Source organism: Cynoglossus semilaevis, chromosome 15 (assembly GCF_000523025.1).
Source record: "Cynoglossus semilaevis isolate Cse_v1.0 chromosome 15, Cse_v1.0, whole genome shotgun sequence".
NCBI classification, from domain to species: Eukaryota; Metazoa; Chordata; class Actinopteri; order Pleuronectiformes; family Cynoglossidae; genus Cynoglossus; species Cynoglossus semilaevis.
Genome location: NC_024321.1, coordinates 2,344,814 through 2,355,293, shown reverse-complemented (window position 1 = coordinate 2,355,293; position 10,480 = coordinate 2,344,814). Strand labels below are relative to the sequence as shown.

The 10,480-nt window shown below is 35.4% G+C and overlaps 3 protein-coding genes across 4 annotated transcripts in view; all 3 read right to left on the bottom strand.

Moving 5' to 3' along the window:
• Window positions 1-1,000, bottom strand: part of LOC103390590 (ladderlectin-like) — a 2,067-nt gene extending 1,067 nt beyond the window's left edge. The window contains exons 1-6 of the mRNA XM_008326508.2: window positions 913-1,000; window positions 770-817; window positions 586-677; window positions 347-472; window positions 168-264; window positions 5-70 (exon numbers count right to left, since the gene is read on the bottom strand). Coding sequence (XP_008324730.1) covers window positions 5-70; window positions 168-264; window positions 347-472; window positions 586-677; window positions 770-817; window positions 913-925 — 442 coding nt within the window. The 5' untranslated portion in view covers window positions 926-1,000. The remainder of the gene's footprint in view (window positions 1-4; window positions 71-167; window positions 265-346; window positions 473-585; window positions 678-769; window positions 818-912) is intronic.
• Window positions 1,001-4,288: 3,288 nt separating this feature from the next.
• On the bottom strand, window positions 4,289-6,794 carry LOC112488251 (ladderlectin-like). Its single transcript, XM_025063485.1, has 10 exons — window positions 6,735-6,794; window positions 6,534-6,649; window positions 6,153-6,203; window positions 6,016-6,039; window positions 5,531-5,581; window positions 5,336-5,383; window positions 5,116-5,207; window positions 4,891-5,016; window positions 4,676-4,772; window positions 4,289-4,584 (listed from the first exon to the last, which is right to left on the bottom strand). Exons 2-10 carry the CDS (start codon window positions 6,595-6,597, stop codon window positions 4,520-4,522), a joined length of 618 nt encoding a protein of 205 aa, XP_024919253.1. The 5' UTR covers window positions 6,598-6,649; window positions 6,735-6,794; the 3' UTR covers window positions 4,289-4,519.
• Window positions 6,795-8,510: 1,716 nt separating this feature from the next.
• LOC103390586 (macrophage mannose receptor 1-like) overlaps window positions 8,511-10,480 on the bottom strand; it is a 2,372-nt gene continuing 402 nt past the window's right edge. Inside the window, exons 3-10 of one of the 2 annotated variants that reach the window (XM_017039263.2) lie at window positions 10,206-10,256; window positions 9,957-10,004; window positions 9,537-9,566; window positions 9,387-9,431; window positions 9,220-9,311; window positions 8,994-9,119; window positions 8,755-8,851; window positions 8,511-8,672 (exon numbers count right to left, since the gene is read on the bottom strand). In XM_017039263.2, coding sequence (XP_016894752.1) covers window positions 8,608-8,672; window positions 8,755-8,851; window positions 8,994-9,119; window positions 9,220-9,311; window positions 9,387-9,431; window positions 9,537-9,566; window positions 9,957-10,004; window positions 10,206-10,256 — 554 coding nt within the window. In that variant the 3' untranslated portion in view covers window positions 8,511-8,607. The remainder of the gene's footprint in view (window positions 8,673-8,754; window positions 8,852-8,993; window positions 9,120-9,219; window positions 9,312-9,386; window positions 9,432-9,536; window positions 9,567-9,956; window positions 10,005-10,205; window positions 10,257-10,480) is intronic. The other variant, XM_025063484.1, reaches the window with a different exon arrangement.

Sequence of the window (10,480 nt, the reverse complement as noted above, 5' to 3'; positions counted from 1 at the left end):
CAGCAGATATCACTTCTCTTAATGCAGATGAAAGGTCTAGCGCTGGCACAGTTGCTGTTGGACCAGCCGGCTGAAAGATAAAAACAGGAAGAAGCATTAAAACCCAATATTTTTCAAAATCAAATCCTTAATTAAAACAGAAGTAACAGTGTCATATGGACACCTACCTCTGCCGTTCAGGTAGACGCATGGATAAGAGGTAACGCTCAGCTGTGAGTTCCAGTTCTGGTAGCTGTAGGTGCTCTGATCCAACCATCTCCAGCCCTGAAAACACGCAGTTTAAAGGTCAGCATTTTAGCCTGTGTTCCTAAGTTGGTTCATTTTTATTCAGTTATGAAGCAGTTACCTGGAAGTAGAAACCTCCAATCCAGCAGGTGGACTGTCCTGCTTTCAATGTCAAATCCTGCAGGAAACTGTACTCAAACAGATCGTGGACAGAAGGTAAAGAGGCTCCGAAACTGTTGCAGTAGGACTGAAAACAGACAAATGAACAAATGAATGAGGGAATAGGTGAAGTGTGTCTGTGTGGGTTGTTTTTTTTTTTGTTTTTTTTTTTTGTTTTGTCAAATGAAGAGGCCAATTTACCGCAGCACTGGTCCAGGTTCTGGTGGAAGACACAAACTGGTAGCAGCCATTCTTGTATCTGTTCCATCCAGTAGGACAAGTATAGAAACGAGCTGAAGATTTGAGAAATGAGACGTGAGTTAGTTTGTTTTAACCACGTGTTAAAGATTAATACTTTAACAGTCAGTATGTCAAAATAACAGACCTTCAGGTGCGAGATTCATCTCCTCAACAAAAACTCCTGGCTCTTCCACTGAAGAAAAAAAAAAGTACAGAACAAAGTTTGTGATTCACTAAAGTAAAAACTGAATACAAATCTAAGAAAACAAATGTATTAGTATTGTTTACCTTCAGGTTCCATAGGGTCTACCTCTTCTACTGCAACATAAAAAAAAAAGTATTTTAGCGACTGTGAGCCATTTAATTCAGATCAAATATATAGACAAGTATAGTGTTGTCAGTGTAAAAGTTAGTTTCTGTACAACTCACCCAGTTTTTCCTCTCCAACCTCCACTGGAGCTGGTTCTGCTTCAACAGGAACTAAAAGAGAAATTATTGTTTTTTAATTAAAAATAAATTGTCTAAAGGCTAGCAGAAAATGGCTAAAACATTGTTAAGCCTAAAATATGATATTAATCGAGGTTCATGATAAAAACATTTGCTCTCAGGTGCAAAACATCAACATTTTCTCAGTGGGATTTTCTACATGCAGCTACAAAAGAGAAAAAGAAAGAGATGTGTGAAAAGTGAGTCTGACCTGCTGCTGCCATAATGGAGAGAACAACACTGAACAAAACAGTGAGGAGCAAGATGGTCTTCATGATGAAGATGGTGAGGAGGACGAAGTGATGATGAAGAAACTCAACGTCTGGTCTGGTGAGAGACGGAGGTGATTAAAATGAGTTAAAGTGTTAGAAAAAAAATTGAAGATAATAGAAATGAAAGCAGAGGTTTGAGCAGCAGTGTTACCTGTCAGGTCGACTGTATGTAAGCTGAGGTTGTTCAGGGATCAGCTGACGCTCCACTGATGATGATGAAGATTAGTATGATGTTGGTGAGGCTGCTCTGCTCTTTATATACACAGCTGAGACCAGGGCAGCACGTTATCAAACACACTTAGCCCTAAAACTTTGTTGTTCATTTACCCTGTTCACAAAAAGTCAACATTAATAATTAAACGGTGATATCGAACATACTGACATGACTGATGGTGTCACAACAGAGATAAACACACGTTTACTGTAAGTGCCGATTCAAAACGTGATCAACAATGATAACAGTAGAAATGATAAAACCACAGAAAAGCAAGAACGAAAGACAAGAGATACTCGAATTACCCTTCACATTTTTTTGTTTCCAAGAGATACTCGAATTACCCTTCACATGTTTCTGTGTTTTTTTGATTCATCCCTATGCTGATGATCTGATATTTCCTTTAAACCTTTACAAGATCTCTGCCTGTGAGGTGACCAAATACATTAGTCATGACATTCCGATGTCATTTATAAAAACTTGCTGAAGGTGAAGGTTTTACACAGTGATCTCAAACCCATGGCCCAGGGGCCCCTTTCAGCCCGGGGACGTCTCTTATCTGGCCCATTACTAAATATCAATTGCCTTTGCCTTTAATTTAACCTTATGATTAAATTGCCTTTTTTATTGAAAAAAAAAAATTTTTTATCAGCTATTTACTCTATAGTTTTATATGTTTCTTTTCTGTTATTTATAAATAAGATATTTAAAAAATTATACTTATTTATTATTTTATTATTAGTATAGTGCATAAACTAACAAAAACTTATAGTTTTATAGTAAGTAATATCAGAAATTCACACATTAGTCACTTTATTACTGAATCATTCTGTATATTCCATTTTGTTAATAAAAAAAAAAACTGAGCAAGATTTGTATTTGTTTGTGTTTTTTAGAGTGTGTCCTTGAAGAGAAAAAACGTGGACCAATACGATAGGAATAAGAAAGCAATGCTATGACTGGTACAGGTTCATGAGTGTTTCCAGAAAGTCATTAAACAATACCTTGATTAGTCCTATTACCAAACAGTATCTCTAATGACTTTGGTCAGTGAAAATACTGAAAGTATGCTTAATATTTAACATACAGTTTATTTTGCTACAAAATTAGTTTGGAAGAATCTCAACAGAAGATACTATAAAAGAGTGTAATTTTCAATAAATTAAAAGAATAATAAAAATAAATCCACCTATTTCTAACCTGTCAGTAGTAAGAAATATGGCATGAAGACCAAAGGTTTGTGACGACTTCATTTCGGTAAGTCATAAAAGTGTGGACCTTATCAAAATGACACGTTGTTTGTTGAAAACACACCTGCACTTCAAGACACTCGGTGAACTGTGCGTGTGTGTATAACTGTATTTATTGTGGGACACTTTCTGTAAATGTGTTACTGAGCCACATAAATCAAAAATTGTTTGAGTGTTTGTTTTTTGTCTGTTTCTAGTGTGGGTATCGTTTGTCCTGAATTTTTGAATGCAGCTAAGTTTTACAAGTGTTTTTGAACGCATCGCGACTATTCCAGCAAACGTTTTTTTCTCCATCTTCGAATGGCTAAAATTTTGTGTGTTTTTCTTTCCCTTTTCGCGTCGTTAATTCGTGTTTTCTCTGCTGTACTTCAACGTAAAAAGGTGAAGTTGTATTGTGGCCTATAATTAGTATTTGAGTTTGTTCTGCCAATGCTAAGCTAACACACACGCCAAGTAAAGTCTGGGTCACATTTAACATATTAACATATATATATATTGTTAGCAAAACGCGTACTATTTTAGGCCAACAACTTGAGTTATTGGCTTCTGGATATTTAATAGAATATTTACTTGTCTATTTTATAATACGTCTTTGAATTAGCTGAAAAGTTAACCATAAATTGTTATCAATTTCTCAGTTTCAACGTTTCAGACATGTTTATGTAAAAGAAAAAGCTACATTTTAGCTTCTTCCACTTACAACATTACCTATATTTAACTTAAGCAGAGTTTGAAAAACTACTAGAAAATTTAATGCAGTAAAAGTATCTTTACTTTGATAAAAGTCCCCATCTAAACTTTTACTGAAGTAAAACTAAAATAAAAAAATACTTAATTTAAAATTGACAGAGATACTTCCTAACTTCATACAAAAGTCATACAAAAAAATACTTAATTTAAAATTTACTTTGCCTAAAAGATACTTCCTAACTTCATACAAAGGTCATACACCCAAGCCGCAGCTAGTTGTTTATTGTTTAGTGTTATGGTAGTACCAACAGGAGTTTGGTTGTGATGAAAATCACAAAAAATACACATATTACAAATAGAAATTAACTTCAATTCATGAGGTGACAAAATAAACAGATGAATCATGGATCTTCTACCACAAGACCTGTTTTTATTGTCTGTTTCTCTATCTGAGGTGATGTCACCCTCAGAGAACTGGAATCTGTTTCTGCATTTTACAGGTTTTTTTTATTATTATTCAGTCTCACAGAGTAGTAGGTTTTAACCCAAAAAAAATATATATAATCCTGACACCAGATAATCCGCTTATTTATTAACCTCCATAATAGTTCAAGTAGCAGTCCAAAAATTAAGAGTATTTTTTTATTTTGCATGTTATTTGGTGATATTGTCTTCATGAAGGTTGTCTGATAAAACCAATTGCATGATTCCTCCGAACAATATTAAAAAAAACTTCCAAGACATCAAGTATATTTAATTTTCTTTATTCAAGTAATGTTTTTTCCCCGTCTAAATTAAAAGAGAAAAACTCCATGATATACAGTTTTAAAAAGTGATTGAACAAAGTAACATTATACAAAGCAACAAAACAAAGGTACAACACAATCTCAAACTAATGTTTGTTGTGTTTTTTTTAATGTCCATTTTCAGCACGCTTATGTGGACTTTTTGACTTGTTTTGATGACAAAGCTGTTACTTATATTCAGCAACTTCTCTTTTGGCAGATAAATGGTCTCGCTATGCTGCACCTGCTGTTGGACCAGCCCCCTAAAAGATAGAAACAAAAATAAGCGTTAAAAACCATAGAATTATATACTGCAAGTACATTTTTTAGTTACGGTGTCAGATGAAGACTCACTGCCGGTGTTCAGGTAGACGCATGGATTATAGGTAACACTCAGCTGTGAGTACCAGTTCTGGTAGCTGAAGAGGCTCCCATCCAACCATCTCCAGCCCTGAAAACACACAAGTCACAGTTTAAAAGTCAACACTTCATCTATTGTTCCTAAATTGGTTTATCTATTTTGACCAATATTTCTGTTTCTTTTCTGTTTTCAGTGATGATGCAGTTACCCGGTAGTAGGAACCTCCAATCCAGGAGGTGTAGTATCCTTCACTCCTGGTCCAATGCTGCAGTAATCTGTACTCAGATGGACTACGGATAGAAGTTAAAGAAGCTCCCAAACGTTTACAGAAGGTCTAAAAACAGACAAATGAACACATTAATGAGGGAATAAGGTGAAGTGGGGTTTTTTTTTTCTATAGCTGTCAGTTTGTCAGATGAAGAGGCCAATTTACCACAGCAGCGTCCCAGTTTCTGCTGGGTGTCACGAACAGGTAGCAGCCTGAGCTGTATCTGTTCCATCCAGCAGGATGAGATTGGAGACCACCTAAATATTTGAGAAATGAGATGTGAGTTAGTTTTGTTTTAATCACACTATTAACACTAATATTTTACAGTCAGTATGCACTGTATGTACTTATACTGACTTTAAGTCGGTTTATCAAAATAACCGACCTTCAGGTGAGAGTTCCATCTCCTCTTCAACAACTTTTGGCTCTTCCGCTGAAGAAAATTGAAATAACAAATACGTTCAGAACAAAGTTTATGGTAGTTTAGCTACAGTGTGAGTCATTCAATTCAGATCAAACATCCAGACAAGCATAGTGTTCTCTGTGTAAAAGTTAGTGTCTTAGTTTCTGTACAACTCACCCAGTTTTTCCTCTCCAGCCTCAGTTGGAGCTGGTTCTGCTTCAACAGGAACTAAAAGAGAAATTATTGTTGTTAAATTAAAAATAAAATAGCCTTAATTGTCTAAAGGTTAGCAGAAGATAGCTAAAAACAAAGTCAAGCTTAAAATCAGCCCAGATATTGATGGATGTTCATGATAAATATCCAGAGGACAAATATTGAAATGTAATTGTACTTGAAAACAGTAATAAAGAAGAATAGCCATAGATTGTTATGCATACAGACTAGTTTGTTTTAATCACGTGTTGTGGACTAAGATTCATACTTTATTGTCATTATATTAAGGTAACAGATCTCTAGGTGGGAGATTTATCTCCTCAACAAAAACTTCTGGCTCTTCCACTGAAGAAAATTAACATAACAATTAGGTACGAAACAAAGTTGATGATTTACTGAAGTAAAACTTAATAAAAATGTACGAAGGATAATGTAGATTATTTTATTACCTTCAGGTTGAACAGGCTCTACCTCTGCAACATAAAAGTAATGTAGTTTAGCTACATTATTAAATTCAGATCAAACGTACAGAAGAGTATAGTGTTGTCAGTGTAAAAGTTAGTGTCTTAGTTTCTGTAAATCTCACCCTTTTTTTCCTCTCCAACCTTTACTGGAGCTGGTTCTGCCTCAACAGGAACTAAAAGAGAAATTATTGTTGTTAAATTAAAATAAAAACGCCTAAATTGTATAAAGGTTAGCAGAAAGTGGCTAAAAACAATGTTTAGCTTAAAATCAGCCCAGATATTGATAGATGTTCATGATGAATAGCCTTTGTATTTGAAAACAATACAATTGTATTCAGGAGAGAATATTCATAGATTCTTATACAGACAGACCATATGTTAATTTTTCTTCTTTTCTTTTTTTTTTGCTCTCAGGTGCAAAACAACATCATTTTCTCAGTGGGATTTTCTACATGCAGCTACAAAAGAGAAAAAGAAAAGGATGTGTGAAAAGTGAGTCTGCCCTGCTGCTGCCATAATGGATTGAACAACACTGAACAAAACAGAGAGGAGCAAGATGGTCTTCATGCTGAAGATGGTGAGGAGGACGAAGTGATGATGAAGAGACTCAACGTCTGGTCTGGTGAGAGTCAGAGGTGATTAAAATGAGTTATAAAAAAGTAAATATGATGGAAATGAAAGCAGAGGTTGAGCAGCAGTGTTACCTGTCAGGTCGACTGTATGTAAGCTGATGATGATGATGAAGATTAGTATGATGTTGGTGAGGCTGCTGTGCTCTTTATATACACAGCTGAGACGAAACAGAAAACAAACACACTAACTAACTAACCCTAAAACTTCGTTGTTCATTAACCCTATTTACGTTGTCATAACAAAGATAAAAAAAGTGATGACAAAAGATGTCAGCACTTTCAACGAAAGTAAAATCAACAAGTGCTAAACGCTTGCAGGTGCTTTTGTTTACATTCGTCTCTATGCTGACGATGTGTTACTTTTTCCCTCAAACTTTTACAAGCTCTCTGCCTGTGATGGGACCAAATCTATTCATCTGACAATTTTTGAAATCATTAATTTGACTTTCATTTGTGATAGTTGTTAAATAAGATACACATTTATACTTGTAACTGCCTTATACTGTTGTTAACTGTTGTTAAGTTTGAAGACACTTAAATTGTAAAAGATGGTCAAGGTAACAACCGTCATAAATTTCAAAGTTATCTTATCTAAAAGTCCATCGTTTTTGGAGCGACTGTACCTTTAACTACCAAACAGATAAACCATATAAAACAAAGAAACAAAAAAATAGTCCAAAATATGGTTTCATTTTAGTTAAAACAAACAGGAACAAAATTTAGTTGAAAAAAACAAAAAAAAAAAAACAAATTATATTTGTATATTCTGCATATAGTGCATTGACCTTCACCCTTTTTTTTTTACTTCATCCGGTCTCACAGAGTCGATTTTAACCCAAATCTTTGTTTGATGCTCCTCTAGTCCTTCATCTATATATAATCCTGACACCAGATAATCTTCTGATTTATCAACCTCCATAATAGTTCAAGTAGCAGTCCAAAAATCAAAGTACCATATTTTTCGGACTATAAGACACACTTAGTATCCTTAATTTTCCCAAAAATCAACAGTGTTCCTTATAATCCTGTGCGCCTTATGTAATAATTCTAGTTGTGCTTACTGACCTCGAACCGATTTTATAAAGCCAAACTACACTACGCATCACACATGACGACGGATGTCACAATTAGAAAATGCTCAACAACAATTATTACAGTACAGTTGTGTAATCCAAATCTGTGCAATGGCGCCTCATGCCTCCCAACACCCGGAGACTCTACCTCATGTTTTTGTTTTGTCGATGTATTGTGCGATGCAACAGCGCCCTCCTGTGTCCAACTTAGGTCACTACCCTTTTCCACAAATCCATATCCCTATTGATCTGCGGCTCCATGCACGCCCATCTCACCGATATTGTCAAAACCCAAGTGAAGCAAACTAATTCGGGGCTTGCCATCATTCCGGGCGGATTAATCAAAGAATTCCAACCGCTAAATATTGGTGTTAACAGGGCGTTTAAAGTTAAATTGCGAGCTGCGTGGGAGCATTGGGTGACAGAACACACATTCAACAAGACAGGGTGGCAACGCCGGGCGAATTACGCCACTATCTGCTTATGGATCGTAGATACCTGGGTTAAGGCATCAGTCTCAAATGTCGAATCATCATTGAACAACTAATGAACAGCAACGAGACTGACTCGGATATTGACTAGAGGGATCTGGGCATGCTTAATTGTTTCGCTGACTGTTTTGTTCCGCTTAATGCGTCTTATAATCTGGTGCGCCTTATGGTCCGAAAAATACAGTATTATATTTTTTTTCTTCATGAAGATTGTCTGATTAAAAAATTGCATAATTCCTCCGAACAATATTAGAAAAAGCTTCCAAGACATCAAGTATTTTGGATTTTTTTATTTATTCAATGTTTTTGTCCTTCTTTTTAATATGAATTTGCAACATGCAAATGTGAACAGGGTGTCAATAACACAGCTGTTACTTATGTTCAGCAGCTTCTCTTCATGCAGATAAATGGTCTGAATTTGTAGCACCTGCTGTTGGACCAGCCCTCTGGAAGATAGAAACAAAAATAAACATTTTACATACTGCATATACGTTTTTTAGTTACGGTGTCAGATAGAGATAAACTCACTCTCGGCGTTGAGGTACATGCATCTATAATATGTAAAACTCAGCTTTGAATCCCAGTTCTCGTAGCTGAAGGGGCTTTTATCCACCCAATTCCAGCCCTGAAAACACACAGTTTAAAAGTCAGCATTTTAACTTGTGTTCCTGGGATGGTTCCTTTATTATCACCAATATTTCTGTTTGTCCTGAGTTTCCACCTGGGCTCTACACCACATGTTTTTTTTTCAGTGATGATGCAGTTACCTCGAAGTAGTAACCTCCGATCCAGGAAGTGGAGTGTCCTTCACTCTCGGTCACACTCTGAAAGAAACTGTATTCAGATGCACTACGGATAGAAGGTAAAGAAGCTCCCAAACGCTTGCAGTAGTGCTGAAAACAGACAAGTGAGCAAATTAATGACAAAATAAGGTGAAGTGTGTGTTTTTTTTTTCTGCAGATGTCAGTTTGTCAGATGAAGAGGCCAATTTACCGCAGCGCTGTACCAGGTTCTGCTGTAAGACCCAAACCGGTAGCAGCTGTTATTGTATCTCTTCCACTCAGTAGAAGTAGGATATGAACCACCTGAGGATATGGAAAACAAGACGTCACACTACATGTGATTAAAACAATTACACTTCTAAGACTAATATAACGGACCCTCAGGTAAGAGACCCATCTCCTCTTCAACTTCTGGCTCTTCCACTGAAGAAAAATCAAATAACGAATAAGTTCAGAACAAAGTTTATGGTTCACTAAAGTCAAACTTAATTTAAAAAAAAAAAAAAAGAATCTCAAGTATTTTTTTACTTTCAGGTTCCACAGGTTCTGCCTCTTCTACTGCAACATAAAAATAATGAAGTTTAGCTACAGTATGAGCCATTATAGTCAGATCAAACACACAGATGAGAATAGTGTTCTCTGTGTAAAGGTTAGTGTCTTCGTTTTTCTCAAATTTTTGGGTTTTATTTAATTAAACATAAAAACACAAATTGTCTAAAGGTTAGCAGAAAATGGCTAAAACAAAGTCTTTAAATCAGCCCAGATATTTATAGAGGTTTATGACCAATAGCAATAGTAAAAATATTGAAATGTAATTGTACTAGAAAACAATAAAGAAGAGAATATCCATAGATTATTGTTAACTCATTGTTATGCATACAGACTAGTTTAATCACGTGTTGTGGACTAAGATTTATACTTTATTGTCATTATATTAAGATAACAGACCTCCAGGTGGGAGATTCATCTCCTCAACAAAAACTTCTGGCTCTTCCACTGAAAAAAATAAAAAATAACAGTTAGGTACGAAACAAAGTTGATGATTCACTAAAGTAAAACTTGTAAAAATGTACAAATGATAATGTAGATTATTTTGTTTTTATATGAACAGGCTCAACCTCTGCAACATAAAAATGATGTAGTTTAGCTACATTGTGACTCAGTAATAGTTAGTGTCTTAGTTTCTGTACAACTCACCCAGTTTTTCCTCTCCAACCTCCACTGGAGCTGGTTCTGCTTCAACAGGAACTAAAAGAGAAATTACTGTTGTTAAATTAAACCTAACAACACCTAAATTGTCTGAATGTTAACAGAAAATGGATAGAACAAAGTCAAGCTTAAAATCAGCCCAGATATTGATAGCTGCTCATGATGAATAGCCATTGTATTTGAAAACAATACAATACAATTGTATTCAGGAGAGAACATTCATAGATTCATATACAGACAGACCATATGTTAATTTATCTCCG